Here is a 26,129-nt window from a genome sequence, read left to right as displayed (position 1 = left end):
TGATTGATTTTTAGAAACATGATGGCTATTTTCACTTAATGAACCCCTCAGAAAAAAAAAAAAAAAAAGAATCTCAATTCAAGTTTCACAATCTAGGCACGACAAGAGCCTTGAGTGGCCTGTAAGTCTCTGAGATGGCTCATGCACAGGAAGCAACTTCCATCCTGTTCCATGCAGAAACAACCATCAATACTTTGCTGAAGTTGCACCTCTCATGCCTGTGCCAACACAAACACATCAGCTAAGAAGGAGAACCCTGGCTAAGGCAGGGCTTGGCTAAATAATCTGACCTTTTTCTTGGCTTGGCTCTGAACTTTATGTGCAATGTATCAAACCACCCCATTCTGGCTACCTGCTGTGCCCAAGGCCATTGGTCAGCACAAGGAATTATTTTTTAAATTAACACTTTGTAGTGTTTTGTAGTGTTTCCTTCAAACTTTAAATGCTAGTTAATGGTAGGGCACCGAAACATGAGATCCAGGGAGCAAAGCACACCTAACATTTGGGTTAGCACATATCAGGACAGTTGTTTAGTCCTGGAATCACATTTATGCATCTGCAATTAGCCAAGCCAGCTTTCCAACAGGATATATTCCCGAGGCTAACACTAAGCCCCATGTGCTTTCTTCAGTTACATTCTGTTACAATTGTTTAGTTCTTCTGTGCTTCCTTCTCTTTCTCCCAAAGAATAAGGACAAGCAGCATCTTACCGTGACTCAGTAAGAAACTTTAATTCTGCACATTTCTCCACATTGAAAGGAAGATTTAGCAGCAACCTGATTTTAACAAGATTTCTTTCCCACCTTTACATGAAGTGAAATAACCATAACTGCTCTTTTTGGTTTCCACCTCAGAAGATTCCAGATCCCTTTGGCAGCCCAGCAGAGCCTTTACTATTCTTGCACCAAGAAGTTGATAAGGGCAGTTCTGGGAGACAGAAAGGCCTTTTTAATGGCTCGTCCCTGCAGGTGCTTGGCTCCAAGCTCACTCTGAAGAACGAGCTCCTGGACTTCTTCAAAATTGCGGGCTGCTTGCTGAGGCACAGAAACTTTGCCACAAGCTTTGTTATTGATCTGAAAGAGAGGCACAAAAACAAGAAAAAAAAGAAGTTTGACTGTTTCCTACAATTTAATTTCCTGTATCTAACCTATCTTTTTACAAAAGGAAAGGGGGAAAGTGGAATAAACACTTTTTTCTCCAAACCCACACTTTCTAAGTAGAGGATAAAATTCTTTCTATCTCCTGTCTACCTAAGATAAAACTCTGATTCATGATACTCAAAAAAAAATTGGAGAAGTGGCCACAGGAAGTCTCAGTTTTGAAGACAGCAAGCAGCATGTGACTGTGCAATGCAGTGATCTTTTAATTTTAAAAACATGACAGTCATATAGGCTGTATGAAGTGTCTGGTGGGAGTCTTGGTTTGTACATACTTCTGGGCAGCAGCTTGGATTCTTTACAGCTAAGCAATGTCTTGCAGAGATTCAAATGGAAGATTTATTATTTTTAGAAAAATAGGCTTTAACTTAGTGTATGTTGCACTCATTGTTATATGCTGCACTCAACCCATGGCTCATTAATCCAGCAGTGACCACAAGGACGTCAGCTGCTCACTCAGCAACATCTTCCTGTGTGGGGCTGCTTTTCAGTGCAGCTTCCACCCTGCTTTTGCTTCAGGAGGGCAGAATCACATAAGTAAAAATGAGTAAGCCCTTTGGTGGGAATCACCTCAGTTTATAAAATGGTTTTATAAATCCTTTCTGTCATCCAGTAAGGGTAGATAACAGAGAAAGACTACAGAGCCTGACTGAGTACCTTTCTGGAGCTGGCATAAAATGAATTATTACAAAGGCTTTCAGATTTATATGGACTATTTTCAGTGGCTTAATGAGAAGAAGGTCAATCACACATTTTAGAAAATGAAACAACTCAAATCTTTTAATGCAGTTAATTGCATTACTTGCATAATAATCTGTATATGTACTGCAGATTTCTGAGCCCTAGGCATCATTTCAGGGAGATTTCAATCATCTAAAAGAAACACACACTGCTTCATGCAGTTTGGACATAAAAATGTTCACGACTTGGTTTTCACCTGGATTTTATCCAGGATATCTCCATGCAACATACAACAAAGCCAGAGAAAGACCTAGGTCACTTACCTAGTTTGTATTTTGTTTGTATTTTATTTTAATGAAAATAAAATAATTTGTGCAATTCTCTGAAAGAGGAAGTTGGGACAGATTTTTAAGGAACAAGATGGAGTCTCAAATGCAGCAAGGATGAGCCACTTCTGTTTTTTGACTAGTCTTGACAATAATTTGCAGTGATGTCAGTAGGCTTTTAATTACTCCTACAAGCACCCATAATGTGGCATCATAAAAGGCTGACTGTGTTAAACTTTGCCTTTAGCATCTGGTGTAAAATAAAAATCTTTGAAAAACACATAGGAGTTAATTTTTAAAGCTTTTGTGAAAAATAACTACAAACAGTTCTTTCTGACAGGACACTTCAGAGAAGAAATGCATTCTACAGGAAAAAGAAAACAGTAAAATCCAAAGAGATACAGTTTTAGTGGGAATATAAAGCAAGCCTCTCAGTTTGCTGCTAGGACACGCAGCCTGCAGTTCAAAGCTATGCCTGCCCAGTTAAAATGTCATTCACTGTCCTCCATCATGCAAATTAATATGTCCCAGTGGATGGATGTTGGCAGGGGGAAATTTTCCACAGCTAGCCTATTTGGTGCTGTTCTCAACAGAAGAGCCAAGCAGCCTAAATCAACTTGGTAAATAAATGACTGCTAGTGGTTGTGTTTTCCTAGAAAGGTTGAGAAGCCTGGGCGACCTGGCACTGTGTACCTTCCCACAGCACATCTCCACCTTCCCACAGCATGCCTCCTGATCTTCCCACACTCTGCTCTGAGCTAGGACCATAACTTTTACCAAACAGCAGATTGGTTATGGTTTCACCACGTGTTTGAGCATGGCTTTCATTTTATCATAGGTATCATGAAGCATTTTACCACTATTCTTAAAACAGGCAGCTGCAGATTTCATCACATGCTATGTGTAACAAGCATCCTAGTCACATATCCTTTTAGTCCAGGGCTTAGGCTCTCAGCAGGAGAAATGCCTTCTGCCATTTCTGCATCTCTCTCTGTGTATCTCAGTAGACCAGCACAATCCTTGGCATTTCCAGGTGAAAGTGCCACACAAGAAAACTGGGTGCTGGTAGCCTTGTTTCTCTGACAAACCATGCAAGAGGAGAAATACACAAGTCTTGGGTCCTCTCTTCCCCTGAGGAAGGAAGCTGTTGCTTTTTTCTTCTCTTCTTTTCTCTCATTTATTTTTTTTCTTTTTAACATTTGACATTCTACACTATTCCAGATCTACAGAGAGCCAGTGGTAACTACAGAAGTTATAAAACTTGAAATGAAATCACAGAAGACTGAAAAATAAGCACCTTGAGGCTGGAGAGAGGAATTTTTAATTCAACTCAAATATTTTTATACCATTGATGCATAATCCTTCTGAGAAGTTAGAAAGAAAATAAATATCTGTGCACTGTTAGACCTTCCTCATATGCCAAAGCAAGGAAAATGACACCATTTTTTTTTTTAAAATTTATAAAAACATCAGCTATAAGACCACATCTGCTAACAGTTCTGCACCACCTAGAAAATGTGAGGAATGCTAGTCAGAAGTATTTATAGGATGAAATGCACACTACATTCAGGTCAGATTTTTCAGAGCATTAATAATATACAGTATTATTAAAAATACTCAACTTTGCAATAATATTTAGAGGAACAGATACTGCGCCTACCCAGTGAATTTAAATGTCTTTCTTGTAGGCAATTTATATTGTTTCAGCCAAGGATACAGTGAGCTGGTTGCTTTTGTTGCTTTGGGTTAAATATGGAAAGACATAACTGCAGCACAGACAGGAAATAATGAAGTATTTTGTGTGAAGAGAAATAAACCCAGAATGTCTCAGCAGACAAATCCCTGGCAGCCTGAGGCAGTTTGATGGCTCCAGAAGAATAGGGTTGTGGCCCAAAGACTTGGTTTGACTGTACAGCCTTGTGAAGAGACACTGACTCTTTGCAAAACCAATTCCTCTGTATGGCGAGTGTTTCTTGGTTTAATGAAGGCAATTTATTTTTGCAGCCATACAAAAACCTTCAGTGTCCACAAGAATTCCCACATTCCATGCACGTTCACATTCCCTGCTCCCCCATACCTCCCTTTTGCTTTACTCTTACAGTAGAACGCCAGGCACACTCTGTAGGCACTATTGCTAAGAATTACTCCCAGTTCAAAAAAACAACTTGTCTTTCTGGTCTTCCAGTCACTTGCTTTCTCAGAAGGAAGGTGTTTACATACATCATATAATTCCATGAATATATGACTGAGACCCCAGGGGGTTTTTTTGTCTTATTACAACAAGACTTACACAAGGCTTTGACAAAGTCAACCAGGAAAAGAAACAAAAATCATTTTAATAAAGTAAATTAATTAAATTTTTTTTCTTGTTCCTTTTTATGAGAAGGAAATTTTCGTGTTAGCAGAAGAATATCAGTGAAATATTTAGGTATTTTCATGTTTGGTTGTGTAGTCTTAAAAACATTGTGTCCAGAGTTTTCTCTGTGTTGCTGAAGTTGTTATTTCAAAGATATATTTAATAACATGTTTGCTTTAACCACAACTGCGAAGACGTTTCTAAAATTACACAATTTCTCATTCATGACTTCCTTATAAACTGAACGCTGGAATTCAAGATGTTTGCTAGCTGTGGAGGCTTATTTTGGGCTTGAGAGAAGTGATCACATCTCAGTGAAGATTTTTACTGTTAGAACTAAAAGCTTATCACTTAAAGAAAGAAAGAGAGGGCAAGAGAGAGGAAAAAAGCAATTCACCCACAGTGACTATTAGGCTAAGTCTTCTATTAACTCCAGCTGGCAATTGAGTCCTTCTTGGTTTGGAAAGATGACAATTGAAAATTTCCTTCAAAAAGACATACTCCTTGGTCTTTCTTAAGTGCGTATGTTTAATGTTGGAAATACAAGTGCTTTAAAATTATTTCTCATTCTGTTCAAATAAACTGACTCAGAGATCGGGCAAGATATGAAATTATTTGCAAAGATACTTTGATTAAGGAAATATAAAGCAAAATGGCTTCCCCTAAATTCAACCAATCTCTTCCCTCCTGAAAAAATTCAGCTCAACAAAAACAACCTAACTGCTTTGCTCCCTCCCGCAAAGGGGTGAACAGAAAAAATACAACTAAAACACATTGCTTCTGTTTCTTCTACACACACAGAACATACAGTTTTACATGACCAAATGACATTTCTTCTATAGGCTCCATTTTCATTGACTGTCCAGAAACACAGAAAGTGTTTAAGTTGAAGCGTTACATTTAATTTAGAACATTAACTTTTAGAATGTTAGCATTAAAGATTATCCTTTGGGGAACAGTGAAAAAGGCAGGAGACCTCAGATCCGGTAGTGTGCAGCTATGTTAATTACTGATGATCACACAGTGCCTGAGCATGAGGAGCTTGAAGGCAGGCGGAGCAGGAGCCAGCCAGTGAAGAGCTGAGTCCCTGCTCAGGGATCCCACACCTTTGGCTCCAGGCATCCATTCCCTCTGTGCCCTGTCTATGCTTTATGGTGCCTGGGAGCATCCTGAACACATGCTAGTTAACTAGAGCCATAGCAAAGAAGACAGTAAACTACTCTGTGCACACACTGGGGAGCTGGAGGTTAACTAAAGGTAGCTACATGTGCACTCTTCCAGTGAACAGTCAGCTCTTTCCCTGGGCCACAAAGGGGCTTGAGCCCAAAAGAGAAATTGGAAGTTATAACACACTTCCAAACATAGCTGGTTTTCTCAACTCCATTCCTGCAAATGGACTCTCCTGACATGTGCCAGAAATTCAGGCCAATGCAGATGGGAAACATCATTTGGCAAAAATCACAACTTAACCAAGCTTATGATTGGTTCTGTTAGGGAGCCATAGCACTACTGGCACCACAAGAAATATCACCCAATTATACATTTGTGTACAGGACTGAGTTAATAAATGCACTGTCAGGCAAAAAATCTGGGCCTAGTGATCCTAGTTTCGACTGTATCATCCTTGCCCATGGCTGTTCATTGGTCAAATCTCCACAGGTACTAATATACAGTCACTCTGAAAGATTTATACTTAGGGCATCTCTCTTCCAGACTCACTATATCTTTTTGTTTAGGAAACCATTTTAATTACTCAGCACAACTGTTACAGCAGCTTCTATTTTGAACTTTCACTGGGCCATTTACTATGGGAACTGACTTCCACAAGAGAAGAAATTCCATCATCCTCTGGGCTCATAACTCATTACTTGGCCACTACTGAAAATAAATCAAAATGCTCTTACCAGTACAGACATCTCCACAACATCTGATGGCTGAAGGTAAGCTGGATCTACTTTGGGCCAGGACTGATGCAGAACATCAACATCCCAGTGATGATGAGTACAAAGTTTATTCTGCACATGTGCCAAACCTGGAAAATGAAAGCAGTAAAACATTCATCTGTACCTGGTAACCAGAACATTTGGTCTCTGGAATTTGTTTGACAAATTGGATCAGGATAAAGCTGACTTTAAAAGCAAGTGCCATAGGAGGAAATAACATTGTTTAGATTAGCATACAACACATTATAAACAGAAAGATTTAAATCTTTGAAGTATTTGTTTTATACCATGAGTAAGGATATTAACAATGTGGGCACACTTTAAATTTAAATTAACACTCTATAACTTTGCCAAGAGTGCAGAAGACTGCTGCTTATTGTTTTAAATTGTAATCCTGCAACATAAGCTGACCTCTGCTTCTAAAAGTCAACCATAATACTGCATTTATTTTCAGTAATGCCACCAGTTTGATTAGAATTTTACTAACAACTGAGAATGATAAATGATTATGCCTCATTTTACCAGCTGTAATATGCTGGCTAGTTTCTAAATTTGCAAGTCAAGCTACTTGCAAGATTTTCTCTATTTTGTGAAGTATATTTTCTCAGAAATTAAAGGTGATACAAAGGAATGCCTTGCAGAGCTTGCTCTCCTTCTTACGATTTTTACATTCTGAAACATTTTGTCCTTCAATTTTATTGTTAAAAATTTCTAAAATGGCTTTAAGTGATCTTCTTTTATTAAACTGGTCTTCTCAAGATAATTAATTTCTGATTTGTTTAAGTAATAGGAGAATAGGATGCAAGTCATTCTGAAGCTGCATTCTGTAACAAAATAGAAGCTCCTGAGTGGGATTTATGTTGCTGTTTACTGCAGCTATATGACAAAATACAAAGATTTCATTTAACAAGATGCTGTCAAATATAATTAATATTGATGATGATGATTCTTGTGATTCTGACAGAGCCAGGAGATTTTTTAAATTAAAAGCATTCTCTGCATATGAATAAGAACACAGACTAAAACTTCTTATAAGCACATGCTTCCTTCAGGGCTGCAAAATGAAATCTTTTCTGGATGTGAAATTTCTTATGGTTTAGGAAAACTCTATCAAAAGCATAAAGAAAACCCATTCACACAAGACTCACTGGTGAGACTGACGCACTGAAGCTGTTCAAAACAGCAGGACAGCAGCCACAGGCACCCACCCAACCCATGCACAGAGCATACATCAATTCACCTCGCTGGGTTGTTTAGACTGATACGGTGAGTAACAGCAAACAGGGACATAAAGAGCAAGCAGCTTCCTCCAGAAAAATCCACCACATTTTTGTCAGTGCTTTTTTGGACAAAGTGCTTTGGTAAAATGACACACAGCTGTGCTATTTGCTGAGTGACTCAGACAGGGACAGTGGGGAGCACTGATAGGAGCTATTTCTAATGGCAAGCAAGAACATGCACATTTCCTAATGACAACAGCTATTTGTTAGGTAAATAATTTATTAAAACACCTCAGTGACACTCATTTTGTGTATTTTTTTTTCTTTTGAAGCAGTACTCAGAAACTGAGAGAGCAAAAGATGGGAACTCAAGCAGAAAAAAATCTTCATATTGATGATTCATTATCACATTGACTGTAAAGAAAACAGCTGTTAGATTCTTTCCTTTTTGGCTTCTGAACACCCGGATGACTTCATTTCTTTCCAACTGATCACATGCTTTGTGGCAGAAGCATGCACGCTGGCCATTCCTTATTTTACTGTTGAAGAGAATTCTTCAAACTATTTAAAACCCACTTTCTGACAGACAAATTTCTATCTACAAAAGCAAAACCAGGGTCCCTTTTAATTCCTGTGGAGGCTGTCAGTCTTAATAAACTGACCAATAAAAAATAATCAGAATTTATCCTGAAGCAAAGTGTGAGTAAGCTCAGTGTCAATCTTTTGGTTCATTTTCTTGCTACAAAATGAGCTATGACCTCATCCACAGAAAAAGAGAGTAGAAAAGTCAACAGAACTAGTTTGAGAAAACAGTTTGACAGGAAACCAAAATGAAGGTTTTAGTTATGTTGCCTGTTTGGCTTCCTGCCTTAATTCACATTCTGTAAGCTGTAGAACACAGAAAACATAATGATTTGGTTTGTATTTTCAAAATTCAACACTCTAAACCAGAAACTCCATCACTCTGATACAGAATGGTGACTGATAAATTAAAAATGGACCATTTCTGAAGCTTTGATTGTGAAAACATGAAGAACATCTTTTGTTGTCTTACTGTACAGGAAAGTGCCTAGTGAAGTGCATTTTATGAAGTGGTGTGCATTTTGCATCATATTTTTGATGCATTTTTCTTATATGGCTACAGATGCTCTGGCAGATGCACGACAGAAAGATAAGAGTAAATTTTTAACTTACTGTAAGCTTTTTACTTATACGTATTCATCTGTACAGGACAGATCAAAGACAATACTTGTGTTCAGTCTTAAGTCCTGATCTTGCTATTGGATCTGCTTCAATGGACTTCTACTGACTAGCAAGCAAATATTAGAGCAAGGTTTCCCTAACCAGTAACTCACAGAACTGAAACCCATTTTAAAACACCAAGTTAAATGAGTACCATAGTACTGTAAATTAGCAAGTTGAGAGAAAGAGGGGACAGGACCAGTCTAACAACTTTTCAGCTCAGGGCGATGTTTTACTAACATTACAGGAGTATTTCATAAGCATAATACTTCCCCTAAGGTGCTATTTGACAGGGCAGAGCAGATTCTCATTTTAAAAAGATTTAAAAAGAAAGACGTGGGAGCAATCGTGTATCAGCAAGGTGTTGGAACAGAAAGGTAACTCTAGTCTTACAGAAAAAAAGCACTGGAAAAAAATTAACTGTAAAATTCCAGTAATTGTGCAGCTACTTAGACATAAAATTATGCAGGCCAAGGAAAAGTTGTGCTGGCTTGTGACAAGCCCTGGAGAGGTTAAAGCAGAGAAGGAAATGAAGATGGAAGTCTTAATGGGTGGTAAAAGGAAGCCAATGAAAGCATCTGAAACAATGGCAGTATCAGAGTTTAGGACTAGAGATTTTCAAAGAGAAAATGTTAGAAGATCAGAGGGGTAAGTACAAGATGACTCTGGGGGTGAATACCCAAATACTGCTAATTTAATTAAAAAGCTCTGATCAGGAGTGTGTAAGGGCAAGTGGAGAGACATTTTGAGTGAGTATCCACTTGCCTGTGAAACCTCTTTCTGGCATTGTTGCCATGTTACTTTGTTCTTGATATTCTCTTTACTATTTAATGAATCTTCCTATTTGACAGATTTGGGGAAGTTACATATCCGAAATTTCTTTCTGCAGCTCAGGAAGAATATGTCTGTCAGTCATATGTGAAACAATCTGCTATCTCAAAGAAATGGTAACAGCTGTTTCCAGATAGCTCTGAGAAAAGCTGTATTATACCACTGGTATAGTAGCACAGAACACAGAACTGAAAAGCCTGGGTTACTGTAAGCCAACTCTTGGATGTGCTTGCAATCCAGCAAACTCCACACAAACACTTTTAACTTTCTTAAAACAATCTGTCTTCCTCCATTTGAAAGACTTTCTCTACTTCCTCTTATGCTATTACTCTTGGAGAAAAAAAATTAATTTCCAAATCATGTTTCTTATTGGATTTATGAAGAGGGATTTCTACATTCAGATTCTCAATTAAAACCTGCAACATCAATTAGTTCTTACTCAACTCCATTCTTTTCAGAAGCCTTTTTAAGCAAGGGCTGAATTCAGACAAATTTTTGCAACAGAGCTATTGTAGTGACAGTTAAAATATTGTTAAGACAGTGATACCATAACAAATTCAAAAAAATATTTCTAATTTCAGTATTTCCTAAGATGTGTTTATCAAAGGTGTACATGTCTTTCATGAGCCATCTCTAATAAAAATTTAGCAACTCAAAATAAGTAGTTTCATATCCTTGTCTGAACAGCAAAACACTGTACTACTACAAACAAACTAAAAAAAAAAAGTCTCAAATGGTGTCTGTATATTCCTTAGATACAAGGTTTCAGGAAGGAAACAGATTTCCTCATCCTGTTGGTGTTCATAAACTGCCAAGATATCCAGCCGGATGAACTCTTCCCACACTGAGGGGCTACGGCTGCTTTTTATGTTATTGAGCGATAAACCAGCGCATTCTGTGCACAATTAACACCAGCAGGCTGACGCACCACAACACCAAAAACTGCTCGTCCTCCGAGGGGGGAGAAGAACTTCTTCACACACAAAGTATCTTGGGTTGCTGCTGTTCAGCTGCTGAAAGGTGAGGCACTTAGAGAACAGCATTCAAGCAGCTTCCATCAAAGCCTGGGGTCCACTGCTATAGGTGCAATTTATGGAACTAACAATATACAAACTCCTTTTCCTGACCAAGTTACAAAAGAGGAAGCAGCATTATCCTGACATTTAGATGCAAAGACAAGGTACAAAAGGAGAGATTTTTTCTCTCTGAGTATGAAGAACTAAACACAGAGAAAACTAAACAGAGTATTCAGAAACCTTAATTTTTGTATTGAAATTATTTAAAATAGTAAAGCATCATCACTTATACACAACAAAGTTTGAGAAATTGGTTACATTACAACAGCAAAAGGACTTGGTGGAACCAGAGTGCAATTCAAAACTTGGAGAATTTTTAATATGAAATCTTAATCCCAGGACAGAACTGATAGATGCTGGCTATTTCAAAGTAAAACAGTATTCTTACCACAATGCAGCAGTTAAATGTACACACATTCTCCTGATAAAATTGTTTAATAACTTCAGTATAATGCAATGATTACCATGCTAAAGGATACTGTCATTTTCAAATGTAGTAATAAAATTCTTCAGGCAGTAATCAACACACTATGGTTTTTAATGATTGCTGCACTGAATTACAGTGCACATGCCTTTGGACCACACAAGTAAAATTTTATCTTTAAATGCAGACAGAGGCTGAGGACAATACACTTCCAATTTTTATATGCTTCCTTTTGATTCTTACATCAGAGTGAGATACAGAAAATGTTTATCATTTTCATTCTCCAGTGATTTTAGTAGCAAGAAAAGACTTCCTTATCTGACATTCAAAACACTATAGGATTAAGCTTTGTGTTTGACAAGTTGTTAATTAAGATACCCTAGTGCTCTTTGTCATTTTATCAACCATAGCTGATAATTCTGAATTTCCTAACATGTAACAGAATTCCAAGTTTAGAAGGCACTGTATGTATAAGTAATTATCCTGAATCTCTTCTGTCTCCATCTCAACCAATAAGGAAAACAATCATGCTAATTGCTTTTATTTAGCATTTTTTTAATTAGATGGCATGTCATCGTATATGACCAGATGGATCCTGTCTGATGCCACTCTTTATTCCAGACTTAAACTCCTAGTAAGAGATTTTTAAATCACTTGAAATGAAAACACACACAAAAAACCCAACCCACTCTCCCTACCATATCTTCTTGTTTCCACAGGCTCCGCTTCTTTGTTACTGCTTTGAACAAGTACAGTCTTTCCTTGGCAATTAACATTGCAGGCCATGCCCAACACTGAAATACCATCAGTTTAGTAGCACTGCTCTGCAAACACTTGAATGCACAAACCATTGAAAATAAAACCATTAAAACAGCATCCAAAAGCTAACATTAGGTCCAAAACCACACAGCAGTTTGTGGCCAGCCACAATGCAGAGTATATTCCTATCTTCCCACATGCATCTTGGGACTTCTCCCAATAAACCTTACAATCAGTTGCTAAACTCTGGCATGCACATCCCTTATTTTACAGGCTTTAACTGTATCAGCACCATGAAACTTAATCCATTTGGTCTTCCAACCTGTACAGCTCTGACAGGTGTTAGAAAAGATACCCTTTTCTACAACTCCCATTCTCCATGGCAGGGTAATTTACAGCATAGTGTCCCTTAGTCTCTGGAGCATCCTAAAAGGACAGGATTTTTATTGAACATTCCTTTAGTCTTTTTACTATCCAGCACTCTGATATGGTTTGGTTTGCCTGAATTCCTGAAGGAAAATATTTGTAGTCCAAAGGCTCTGACACAGTTATTTAAAAGAGGGCTGTTTCTGCCCTGGTGTTCAGCTCTTAATAATGCCATCCATATCCAGGAGCAGTTAGCAGATGACATATGAATTCCTCATGCAAGTCCTGTCTTGAATTTTTCTTCTAGCTCCCTTTCTCCACCTAGTTTCAAGAAATCCACCTCTGTATGGAAGGAAAAATAAACCAAAGGCAGAAAGGAGAGATGTGGGAATGACCAAAGTTCAAATTTGTTCAACAATTATGAAAGAAGGTGACAAGCTAGATAAAGAATTCAGAGGTAAGTGACATGTGCTGAGTTACAGACATTTTTGCAAATTTCTTGTCCTTTTGCCTAGAACACCTGTATGAAGTTTATAAATACCTTTCCACATCTCTGATGCAATGTGGGGAGCCATAGGTGCAACCATAATGCAGAGGGAAGCCAAAGCATCTTCAAATTCTGTGCTGTGGAGAACAAGAGGCCGAGGAGCTTGCTGAGTGAAAAAGCAAGGAAAAAGAAACAAACTATTAACATTCCGAGGTGGGGAGGAAAGTAGTTTAATTAAGAAGAAAATGCAGTAATAAAACCTAAAATCAATGTCTATGCTAAGGAGAGTGCATTTTCACAATAAATTGGAAACTTATGAAACTGGAGAATTAAAATCATAACTCTTGGTCATAGAGTGCTCTCTAACACTTAGAAGCTGATCCTGAAATGGATCATCCTGAAATTGCCATCATCATCCTGGTGAAGATCCTTGGGGATCTGCTCTAGCACAGAACTCTGAACACACACTCATGTGGACAAGAGTAGCCCACAAAACCATTTGGAGTGCTGCCTTTTCTAGAAGTGCAATCTTAGGCAAAACCAGAGCTATCTGAGAAGAGGTGAAGCACTTGTATATGACAGTCAAACTGTGCTGAATGCAACATAGATTTTGTTGGGACAAGGTTCCATTCTACAGGATCATAGAGTGGCTTCAGTAAAGCTGAATTTAGTGACAAAGTGAGGTTTTAGAGCTGAAAGAAGCTTTGAGAATGAAAGCACAGTGAAGTCTTTTACAGTTTTATGTTCTCATTATTTTAGTAAAGTGTCTGCCTTCTTTAGTATATAAAATGTTCAATTTCTGGCAAAAAGGAACTTGACTGACAAAATCTGAACTTCATTTCCCCATTTAACTCAACTTACAGAAAAAAAGATACAGCACTAAAAGTAATCAGATGAACTTTTTTATTCTTTGCCTAAGAGATCACATCCCATGGCAAATTCAGCTGATGCATTTATTTTGTAGTCTATCTCTCTAATGAAACAGCACAAAAAAATGTCAATACATGTCAACTTACAAGGATTATTTGATGTGATGAAAACCCATTCTCATCAACTAGAAAATGGTCCAAAACCAGTGATTTGCTTGACCTCAAATGTTGTCAGAGGGCATCTTATCACTTATAGTGCAAACTATATTTGAGTAAGATTTAGCAACTGCTACCCACTTTCAATGTTTAATCCTTGCCCACCTCTCCACTTCCTCCTTTTAAATGGGAGCAAAAAGAGGAAGTGCCAGCAAGCTATGTGGAAACTTATTCTTCAAAGATACTGCACTGTCTTCTTTGCTCAAGAAATATATCAGTGTTCAAGTATCTGGCTGTCTGTAGGACTCTGAATTTTATCTTTTTTAACATTCATTCCACCATCCATTAGCCCCAAATGCCTATGAGTCATTGAAATGGAGATAAAGAACTGGGTGTTACCTTCCCAACACCATACAAGATGCCAGGCTTAAGTTGTTTCAGTACAGCACCTGTGCACAATGTACTTCATTTTTTGTTAAGTTCCTTGATTTTGCTAATAAGCACCTTGGAATCCATAATGTATAAAATGGTATTTCAATAAAGAAGCTAATTTCAAAATTTTATTTAATTTCGGGTCAATATCAGGTTACTATTATATGCCTGAAGGACTGCTCAACCAGATCTAAGAGTAGTAACAAAAAATAATGATAATAGTTTATTATTTTTAATCTATTACCACTGGCTGATAAACAACATGATCTAAATTAAAAATCTTAAAACTTAGGTTCAGCAGTGTAAGCTGTCTTTGAGGACTGACTGTGTGTGATTTTCCTTGCAAAGAATAACCCTTTTAAAATCAGAATATTTGGTAATTCTATAATGTACTACTATACCTAGCTACCTATGTAACTTGGCTAAAATCAAGAGAACAAAGAACAGAACTAAACAAAATGTATCCTCTTCAAATTACAGGATGCAGACATAAACATCAGAATCTGGTCTAATCTGATCTAATACCATCAAGCTCCTCCTGCAAAACTGTTTATATTTCAGGGTTACAGTGATACCAGAACATGCTTTTGAACTGAGTGTAACTCAACAAGGCTCTTGACTCAGTAATACTGGTTATGAAGTTAATGACTTACAGAAAGCTGGACTTACAGTTCAGGTAGTTCCTGCTTGGTAGAAAGACTGACAGGAGCAGTGTCTGAGAGGAAAATATCTTCATTAATATCCCATACTTACATGGAGTACATTTGTGAGGCTCATCAATCGGGAAATAGCTGCATTGAACAAATGATCCTTTGTGAAGTACTCGGTTACCTGTATTAGAAGAAAAGGTCTGTCATTAATTACTTAAAATTCTCAAACTCAGAATACTGGGTTTTTAAAAATGGAAAACAATTACTGGTAATCAATTTCAATTTGTGAAATATGTGCATCTTACCTAAAGTGAGGAAAATCACTTTAGTACACAAACACATCATATGTGCAATCACAGGTGTGGAAGGGAAAATAATAATCATATAAAAATTCAATTGATTAGCTTCCCTTCTGTTTCAAGATTTAAAATGTTTCAATCAATGAAAAATGTGCATTGTTCACCCTTTATTTCCTTTAATAAAATATCTTCCCTTTGCCCCTTCAAGAGGCCTTCTCTCTTGTAAATCCATTTATACTGGTGAAAACTTGTTCATAGATTACAAGATTAAAATTATAAAGTCTGTTAAATGATCTGGAATATCCCTCACAGCAGGGTTTAAACTGACAAAAGTTTTTATCCACAGAAAATTACTTGAAGTTAATTTTGCAGGTATTTATGTTTTCTTCTGATTCTTGGATAACAGAATTGATACCAATCACAGCAGGAGACAACACATAACAAGAGATGAACAACCACTTCAGTATTTTTTTCAAGGCTATGCTAATATATTTTAACCAGTGGCTTTTTTCATTCTATATGAAACAGCAGGCACGATAATGAGATATGAAGCAAACAGACCAAAGCTTTTGTTAGGGTAACCTACAGAACTCACCTAAGGTTTTGTTACTTGAAATGGAGTTACTTGAATCCCAGATTGACAGAACTTTATTGTCATAACATTTCATTCCTTAATGAGGCATACATCCTTTAAATAAGTTTTGACCCACAAAATTTGTAGGTAGACAAAATTATTTACATAAAGAATAATTCAGTTTAAAAAATAGCTACTCATCTGGGGAAAAAGCTTTTGGCTCTGTAAGTCAAACATATGGTTTTAGCACAACAAGCAACTTGTTTAGCAATTTAGAAACTATGTAAGTGTTTCTTTTAACCTCAGAAATCACCAGATTCTTCTGCTCCCAGATCTTTCTGGCTTCAGCCTTCTCTTTCTTATTCAGAAGCTCAGGATTGGGCATGATTCCTGAAGTCCTTGCTTCAATAAGTTTGGTTACAAGTGCCCAGAGGCGCACCTGCCATCTCTGAACACCGGGCATGGCATCAGCTGAGATTAATGAAAGATTTCAGAAACAAATGTCAGTTACAAGTAAAGAATTCAAAACTGTAAAGAAAAGCAGGAACAGAACATTGGAGATAAACATTTTTAAAAAACACTCTCTATTTTAAATGAAAGACATTAATGCAATTAAAAATGTCTTTAGAAATAATGCTGAGTTGCTTGAATGGAAAAAAAATCAGTAAGTATTTTTCTGCAATGACTTTAAAGCAGATATATATAGCAAGAATACAGCATAGAATATTTACTAAAATCTGTAAAATAACCCAATATTATGTCAATGCTAGAATGCTCATCTGTTTTAATGACTCCACAAAGGAGTTGTATGTGCTCTCATTTTCTGAACTCATGGCAGAATACAAACATACACACAAGTATGCATACATATACATTTTCAAATTGAGAAGTTTCTTTTCAGATTTGATTTCAGCAAGTATGTATATTTTTGTTGCTAGATATGCTATTGTGCTGATGAGTACAAGCTCACCATACTCACACCAGAGGAGAGAATGACATGAGCCCGGCATTGATGCCCACCACTGAGAGGACAAGGAATTTAGTCTGAAGGGCAAACATCCAAAGGCTGTCCCATCCAGAGGAGAGAAGGATCATGACAACTGAGAACCACTATTTAACATTCTCTGAATGAAAAAATTTCCTGGGATGGCTTTGCATGGTAAAGGTTTGGTAGGGATATGCTACAAGGATGACTCCTCTGGGAAGATTCTAGGGGCTTGCTCCATGTCTGACAGAGCCAGTTGAGCCCAGGAAAAAGGGAGGGAAGAAAGGAAGGTGTAAATTTGGTTTTACTTCTCATTACTCTAATTTTAATTGGTATTACATTAAATTAATTTCTCAGTCAAGTCTGTTTTGTCCATGATGGCAAATGCAGAGTGATCTCCTTGCCCTTACCTCAACCCATGAGCCTTTTATTGTACTTTTCTCCCCTGTCCAACTGAAAAGCAAGGAGTTATAGAGCAGCTTGGTGGGCACCTGACATCCAGCCCAAGGTCAAACCCAACACAACCTGCCTAATTCCTTTAATTTAAACATTCATGATGTTGTTATCATCATAAATTCAGAACAAAGCATAAAGATATTTAAGAGATGCTTTTCACCTAACTTTCTATTTTCTTCTCCCCTGGAAATATCTTTAGGCAGCTAAAATATCCTTTTGCTCACATTTTCCAATATTTTAACATGAGATGATGCCAAAATATTCCTTTGTACTTCTAAAGTGGTAAACAGGTTGGCTTCAATGACTAAATACATTTTCGCTAGTATTATAACTGCGCGTTCTTAGCTTTCTTACAAAAATGTTTAATCACCAAGCTCTCATATACTTTGCGACTAAGATTTGGTACACATTATCCTCACAGTAATTCAATTATTCCATTTTCAAGATCAGAAAATACAGCCAAAAGTTTGTGCATCACCAAATTAGCTGCCTCAGAGGGAACTGTGTACCTGTGTAGTGTTTAGGATGCAGCTGTTAAGGCTCAGTTCTAAGTGACTCATTTTTTAAGAGACCTTTTCAAATGCCTAGCTCTCTACTGTTGTGATTAGGTGGTGACAGAAAGCCAGCTGAGAATTCACAAAGCCCACTCCTCCAGTACATACAATAGTGCAACAATATATAAAGGAACACAAATGAATATAAAGCATGACAGACACAACTGAAATAAAGTTTAGTGCAGGCTGAACTAAGTGGCAAGAACTTAACATGTGAAAGAATGAAGAACTACACTTTTTGAAACTAAGAATGGAGTGTTTTATTAAAGCCTTATGAAACAGGAAGGTGAAATGTAAATGAATATATAAGACTACATTAAAATGTATGAACCACAGTAGATAAAAGAAATTAAGACCTTTCAGTATGAGGAATTGCATGACAGGAGTAAATAAATGCACAGGAGGGTAATTCCTAACTTACTCAAGAAGTAAGCTCATAAAAATGTCATATCTAGAAATATTAATTACTAGGAACTGTGATTATCTTCTAATGAGATTCTTTCTGAAAATGATTTCATAATCCAGCTTACAAAAGCCATTGCATGTTTGTTAATAAACAGAAATAACAAAATATTGTAAAGTTGCATCTCTGATCTGATATTATTAGAAAAAAACAGATTATAAAGAAAAATAATTTTCAGTTAATCAATTATTGCTAATTAAAAAAAAAGATAATGAGGTCCAAGTTTTCAGAAGAAGATGCAACTTAAGAAATAGTTTTTGTATGTGCTTTTAGCTTATAAGAGGTAAGCTGCTTGCAATAATCTTGTAAGATTGCCTCAGTGATAGCTTTGTGACTCTCTCCTTTAAAAGAAACAAACAATAAAACCTGTTCATGATACTTTTTGATTCATTTTTTCCAAAACTTGGGCACGAAGAACTGTATTAATTTTGTGTTTAAAATATACTACTTGAGAAAAAAGAAACAAGTCCACAAGAAAACAAACTACAGAAAATAATCTGACTCACTTTTAGCATCCCACAAAATGTCTTGTTCTGGAGGAGCAGCAAACAGGATGTAAAGGCGCAGGGTGTCGATGCCATACTCTTTCACTATTTCCTCAGGGTCTATTCCATTGTACTTAGATTTGCTCATTTTTTCCCAAGCAACTTGGAGCTTCTCACCAGTTTTTAGGTGGACTGGTTCACTTCCTAAATATTAAGACATAAAAAAACTACTGAAACAAATTTTGCTCACTTGTAACAGCTATTAATTTTGTTCCCTAAGCATGAGAAGAAACAACTGTTGCTAGCATTTTGGGTTTTTTTTTTTTTCCAAAACAGCTTAAAGAAGAATACCACCCATTCCAAACACTCTTTTCCCTCCCAAATTTTTCTTGTGGTAATGTTCTGAACACCAGTAATATCCTAAAGCTTCCATCACATCATGATAAAAAGTCTCCTATCACTTGGAAGCTGTATCTGGCATGCATCCTAAGTGCTGCCTTGACAGCTCCCGATATTTAAACTTTTTTATAACCATGACATTTAAAACTTTCCAGATAGGTGTACTGATTTGATACAATTCTGACCTGCACTTAGCTTTTGCAAACACCAGAATTACAGGTTCCAACTGCAGTAAGTTATCCTGAAAAGAGTGTGTTTTCTCTTGCATGAATTTAGAGACAGAGTGGGGCATTTACAATTAAAAAGGTGCAACTGAGTAAAATCCTCTGCTAAAAAAACTCAATCCTTTCTAGAAGAAAACAGGGTAGCAGAGAGTGGTAAAACTTAAGAGAGTGAATTGGTGGGTTGATTTTTAACTCTTACAGGGTTTGTATTCAGTGCAAACGAGGATGTATGAGAGGAATGCTTAAGAGAGGCAAATAAGACCAAACATTTTTGTTGCTACAGGTCCCATAGCAATGACTGGTCCAGCTTATGCAATGAAGGCTCTGCAAAGAACTTGAGAATGAGCACTGTTTCCTAAAGGTTTTACATTCCTAATACCTACTGTATACACCTGCACCTGTGTTAGTTTTGCTGTAATGTTTTTGTAGGTTGTCTGTTTGCTGGGCCTTACTGGCTCCATTCAGCAGGCTGCTGAGCGCGGTCTTAACAAAACTGACTTTTGATCTTTTGGACTACACTGGAGCCAAAATAATACCACAGCACCGTTTCTGTGTTTGGATGCAATTAAAAGCTGCTGTATTAGTAGGATCTCTGTGTACTCAGCAGCATGTGTAAATCCAAAACTCACAGAAGTTGCTCTCCAGTTTAAATATTAGATTCATTTTCTCTTCCAAATTTTCCCAGCACCGAAGCAGTCCCTGGCTTTAGGGGTGCACCTATGCTGATTTTCCCATGCAGTTTCTCTTACCAGTGAGATCAACCTCCTCTCTCTTCAAACACTGGCCTGTTGTTGTTAGTCTGAAGGTCTGATTCTTGATAAGTCCTTGAACCAAGAGCTTATGGAAAGGCTCCCTAAGGACGGAAGGAAAAAGAAATTTCTCTGTTGAAAAGAGCTGTAAAAAGCATACTTTACGATAAGCCTCAGGTGTTGAGCCAATCAGGCACAATTTTTTAATGAAACAAGAATTTCAAGCTGACTGTACATAAATAGTTGTCACCTTAGAAAGAGTACTTTGTGCATTGATTAATGGTGGCTGGCAATTCTAAGTATTTATTTGCATTCTGCTCACATTCTTGTACCCTAATTTAGTACTAAGTTATTCTAACATCACTTTTCACATTAGCATATGGATAACACACAGAAGTTTCTTGTACAACAGTACAATTTCCCTAACTTCCAGCTAAATGCGTGAAAGCATTCAAGTACCTGGCTTCATTGTCACAAATATTTAGTTCTACCTTCTCTCTGAGGAGCACAGAATTTTGAACAAATCAAAATGCTGTTGCACATTTCTTTCTATAAACAGATGGAAAGAACAGATAGATGTTTCTCTAACATAAGCACCCACACGCTTTGGCCCTTTGCAGAACTAGCCAGGAAGGCCTGGCTGTATGAAAAAGTATACTAGAAAAAGGGCAATGCTGAAAAGTTCCTATCTCAGTGCATCAATTTTTTAGCACCTTACTTTTCTAGCAAAATTTACATCAGTGACAGTAAACTCCCATGAAATGAGTGTATGACAGGGCTAAAAAGAGCCTTGAAAGGCAGTAGCGCACTCAGCAAGAAACAAACTCTAAGTAAACACTGCTCTGGTTGACACTATTGTGGCCCCCTCCTTTAATGATCTTGCATTTCTAATGCATTCAGTCACAGTTCTGTCACTGTTTTCACTGAAAAAAAAGGCAACAAAATGAATCTCTAAAGCTTTTGGTTCCCACTCAGCAGAACAGGAAAGTAAGGCAGCTCTAACACAGCTTTAAGAACAGCAGGGGCCAGGGAAGGAGGTATGGAGCCAGTCCCAGAAAGCACATACAGTCTGGAAGCCTACTCACAGGACCCTCCAACACAGGGACACCAGTCACCATGACTGGTGTCATCATGACATCATGTCATCATGATGTCACCAACACCATGACATCCGTCATCATGTCATTTTGGAGGACATGATCATCAGCACTGGTTAGTACTGATTTGCACCTCCTAATGCTGACATGTGTGTGCAACATTAAACTGAGTTTTCTACACTTTTTACCTAATGAAACCTCAAATATGTACAAAACGAATTATGTAAAAGGATGCATTAATTCTATTAACTTTTAAAAAGCCAGAGTATACCCATCTAAAAAAGCAGTAGTAAAACCAGACTTCCACATTTTATTTCATGTGTACAAAAAAGTCATAATCCAAAACATGATTCACCATTAAGGAGTTAATATAGTATTTTAAATTATTATTAAATATAAATTAAATGAAAATTTATATCACAATTTAAAATGAAGTAATTTAATAAAACAATTAAAGTATTATTAAATTATAGAACAATTAGGCATGTTTCTATCATATTAAAGCAAGTACATTCCAAGTACTAGTCCTTAAACACTTTTGATGACTCTGAAGTAAGAAGATATTTGAAAACAAAACTATAAACTGGGAGAGAAAGTGACAGACTTCATATTTGATCTTCAACGTGCTCAAGTTTGAACATGAGCTTCCTTCCTTGCATATTTTGTATACTTATAAATATTGTGCAAGTACTGGCACATATTGATATATCACTCAGTCACAAAGAAGTATGAGTCTCTGCCACGCCACCTGGTTTTAGCAACAATGTTAACTAAGAGCAACTCAAGCATCTCTATAAATATTTTGTAGACCATACTTCAGAGGCTGATGAAAAATCTTGTTATTTAGAAGTAAAGGAACTTAAGGGAATGAGAACTGAAGTCAAATTTAGACAGCAAAATGAAAAAAACATTAAAAACATGATTCAAAAATAATCTAAAATACCAAAAATTATTATAAATTATCCAAGTGTATTAGAAGGTAAAAAAATTGGGAACAAAAACTTTGTAACCCTATCAATAACAGTGGTGGGAAAATGCTTCAGGATAAAACAGTTTATGATACATTTCTTCTGTCTCTACAATCTAGAGACATAACACCACTGGAAAAAAAACTCCCTCCCTATCATTCAGTACTTCAGTCTGTTTAAGATCTCAAGCAGTTATTAAAATAGCTACACTTCCTGCTATCTAAAGTAAAGCTAATGAGGTAGCCAGATCATCCAAATCAGATAGGGCTCTCCACTGGAAGTGATTTTTCAAGGAACACTTATTTTTCATGACAAAGAGTTAGTTCAGATCATACGCCAAGTTACTAAAAACTAAATGCAGGAACAAGCATTTCTTATTTTTGTTTATGCTGACAGAGGCTACAAAAATGCAATACAAAATACATTACCAAGTATGGGGAAAATAAACCCCAACCATGTGTCCCTAGTGGGAAACCACAGGAGTATGGAGACATGCCCAAAAGGAGAAAGCCAGAGCCCATCTGCTAAAGACGGGGCTCTGAACCAAATTGTGCTTAGTGATTTTGGCATTGTGTTGTGGTGGCTCCCTCTCATGTTCACATGCAGAGTTACACTTGAATTCATGTTAATAAAACCGCACACCTCAAACAAGCCCCTTCAGAGGCAGGGATGCACTTCTTGACTGTAAGGGAACTGCCAAGGGGCTGCAGCACAGCAGGGATGATGCAATTCTGTCCTCAATACTGCAGCACCATGGTCATGGCACCATAAATACCTCCTGATCCAAAACACCAAGAATAATGAAATTAAGCCACTTTGAGACACACTGACATTTCTGGCATAGAAGAGGAGTCTGGAGTTCCTCTGAATGCTTGATCATGTTTCAGACCATAGATATAATGGAATGGGATAGGGTTTCACCTGCCTGTGAAGTTTGTTTGTGCTCATGCTGGAGTATCTGCCCTGAGGCTTTTGCTCATGTTGTACACCCACCTGCAAAGTGTGCCTGACACGTCTGAGAAGGATCAGCTGTGCTAGTAATGAAATCTGTAATCCTTCCCTTCATCTTTTCCTTTCTCAAATGTTCATACTCAAGTTCATCTCTATGAGAGACCAATCTAGGACCATGCAATGGATGGTAGGGCAAGCACAACAGACAGATCAGGAATTCCTGCTCAGTACCACGGTCTCATGCTCTTTGCTCTGTTCTGTGCAGGGTGACCAGCAGGACTTTCAATCCTAGTACAAATGACCTGGCTGGAAGAACTCTGTGGGGCCACAGTGATAAAACAGTGAATTCAGGAGAAGGGATAGCCCTAGCAAGGGAGCTCACTGCATGTATTTGCACCCTGCACCTTTAGAAAGGATGAGAGAGCCCGAGTGCTGTGCCCCTGAGTGAAGACAAGACTACATCAGTCACTATTGGCTGAGTTCAGGGGGCTGTGAAACCTGCTGCTAGATACAGCTCTGCAACCTTGTGGAGGTGACTGAAGGGCATAGAAACCGATAATTTTAGGCAAAAAAAAAAAAAAGATAAAACAATATTGAATGTTCAAGATTCCACACAGTTAACAACTGAGAGCTTTTGCTTAAAATCAGCACTAGAGATAAGGTTCTAAATGAATGCAGAGAAGCTGTAGCATTGTTCCTTCACAGAATAAGCTATTTCTGTCACATACAGTCTTTTATTCTGTAACTCAGCTATGTGAAAAATAGTGCCTTCTTACTCAGCAGATCTGCCCTCTATCAGAGTCAAATCTGCTGACTTAACGGCAACAACAAAATTTTTTTATTGCTTTCTAACTCTTCAGGCAGAATGTGCTAGATTCCATTTCCAATTATTCATCAGACAGATGTGATTACTGAAGTCTAGGGCAGAACCAAATTCTGTGTAACTTGTACTTGCACAGATGAGCAGGTGCAGCAGAGAGTGACAGCACACGCCCGCCGTGGTGGATTGAGCTGGAACAGAGGAGGAGTTTTCTGGCCCCAGCTGCCTACCTGGCCCCTCTCCCAGCAGTGGTCACAGCTGGGAGGGCTTGCTGCCTTGTGAATTATTTATAGAACCAATGCATTTTACAGACCAGACTGCTAGAACAAATTGACATCAATTTGGGCTTAATCTGATATCACATGTATGAATACCCAGAGGGTACCACTTATTCTGCCTTGTCATTACTGAGAAATTGAGCAGCATTTCTTTCCCATCGTCTCCAGTCCAATGCATTAAAAAATAAAAGACCATGCTTCATCTTTAGGGGATATTTAAGCTATACTGACACCTTTACAATTCTAAATTCTAACTCTAAATGTCTACAAACACTGCATTTTCAACGAGGGTATGTGTGTCTGTAAATGCCTATTTCATACATGTTGCCTGTAACATTTCTGTAATAATCATTACCCCATATTTGGAAAGATTGCTTTGACAATCTAAACTACAGGAATTTTAATTTCTGTTTTCAACCACATTACTATATAAATAGCCATTAAGACTATCCATAATTAAAGGCTACATAGAAGTATTTCATTGGATTTGAACATCACAGGATAGGAGCTAAACAATGAAAATTTCCATCAAGTAAACATATCAAAGAAGAACTACTACAGATAAGCAGAGGAATCATAAAATTAATGCTAGATGACACTTTAAACGGTGGCAGCTCTCCTTAACTGAGATATAACAATTTTATTTATTTAATCAGTGAAAAAGACCTAAGCTTCTAGAGAGAGATTGAAAATGCACAAGAGGGCAGTGTTTTTTAAAATTTTAGTGTTTTCCCTCAGAGCTGTGGGTTTTGACATCATGATTTTGAGCTTCCTAACAATAAGCCTGTTGTTTCTAATTACACTTGTCAGATCCTTCAGACCAGTCCTTGAGCAGTTCAAACAGAAGACTGAGCAAAAGTGGCTTCTGATTAACACTAAAAATTTAAAATACATGGTAGTATTTATAAAGGAGTTATGATTTCCATATTAAACCAAAATCCTAATTTGACTTCATGGCTTCAAAGCACCTAATGCTTTACCTGGCATAGAGCTAAAGCAAGTGAACAATTTTGTGCATGATGATGAATTTGTTAGAGTCATCTTGCAGTCTGAGCACATATCTAAGCACACGCCCAAGCAGCTCATAAACCCAGCCCTCAGGCAATGCTGTAACACATCTTCACACCTGCAACAGCCCTTGACATTGTATACCATGCCAAAGGAATTCTCCACAGTCTTGCAAACTGCTTCTACAGAAAGCAACTTCTATTTTCTTCTGCCATTGTCACTAGATGTAGTCAGTGCTTCTTAAAGAGTTTTCTTCACTGAAGGTAGAGTTTTCTTCTGCAATTTACCACATTTAGAACAGGCTACGCTACACAGCTTTTGTGCTACTGCTCTGTCACACCAGAGTGTGAACAAAACACATTCCAAAGCAATGCAGCTACAGAATCACAGAGTCCTCAGAATAATGCAGGTTGGAAGGGACCTTTGGAAGTCATTTGGTGCAACGCTTTTCTCATATCAGACCTGACTTCAGGTTGTTCAGGGCCCTGTCCAGCTGCATTTTGAAAATATGCAATGATGGAGGTGCCACAATGTCTCAAGTCAAATGGTTCCAGTCTCATCACCTTCCCTGCCAAAACTGTATTCCTTCTGTCCTTGCTGCAATCTGTGACTGCTACTCATTTCCTTTCTCAATACATCTCTGAGAAGAGTCTGGTTCTATCTTCTCTATAAACCTCCTTTAGGTAGCAGTAAATAGCAATTACATTTCCTCCTTAGCCTTCTCTTCTCCATGGGGAACACACTCAACTCTTTTAGCCTCTTCTTGTATGTCAATGCTCCAACCCTGACTATGGTGGTGGTCCTCCTCTAACCCTCTTTAGTTTGACAGTGTACCTCACACTGG

At 37.6% G+C, this 26,129-nt stretch overlaps 1 protein-coding gene across 1 annotated transcript in view; it reads right to left on the bottom strand.

The window, feature by feature from the left end:
• Positions 1 to 706: 706 nt before the first annotated feature.
• Positions 707 to 26,129, bottom strand: part of LARS2 (leucyl-tRNA synthetase 2, mitochondrial) — an 83,969-nt gene continuing 58,546 nt past the window's right edge. The window contains exons 15-21 of the mRNA XM_063156601.1: positions 20,164 to 20,267; positions 18,813 to 18,995; positions 16,150 to 16,319; positions 15,079 to 15,156; positions 12,923 to 13,034; positions 6,425 to 6,552; positions 707 to 1,073 (exon numbers count right to left, since the gene is read on the bottom strand). Coding sequence (XP_063012671.1) covers positions 894 to 1,073; positions 6,425 to 6,552; positions 12,923 to 13,034; positions 15,079 to 15,156; positions 16,150 to 16,319; positions 18,813 to 18,995; positions 20,164 to 20,267 — 955 coding nt within the window. The 3' untranslated portion in view covers positions 707 to 893. The remainder of the gene's footprint in view (positions 1,074 to 6,424; positions 6,553 to 12,922; positions 13,035 to 15,078; positions 15,157 to 16,149; positions 16,320 to 18,812; positions 18,996 to 20,163; positions 20,268 to 26,129) is intronic.

Source organism: Melospiza melodia, chromosome 1, assembly GCF_035770615.1.
Source record: "Melospiza melodia melodia isolate bMelMel2 chromosome 1, bMelMel2.pri, whole genome shotgun sequence".
NCBI classification, from domain to species: domain Eukaryota; kingdom Metazoa; phylum Chordata; class Aves; order Passeriformes; family Passerellidae; genus Melospiza; species Melospiza melodia.
The sequence above is the reverse complement of the archived record's forward strand: the minus strand, read 5'-3'. Positions and strand labels throughout refer to the sequence as shown.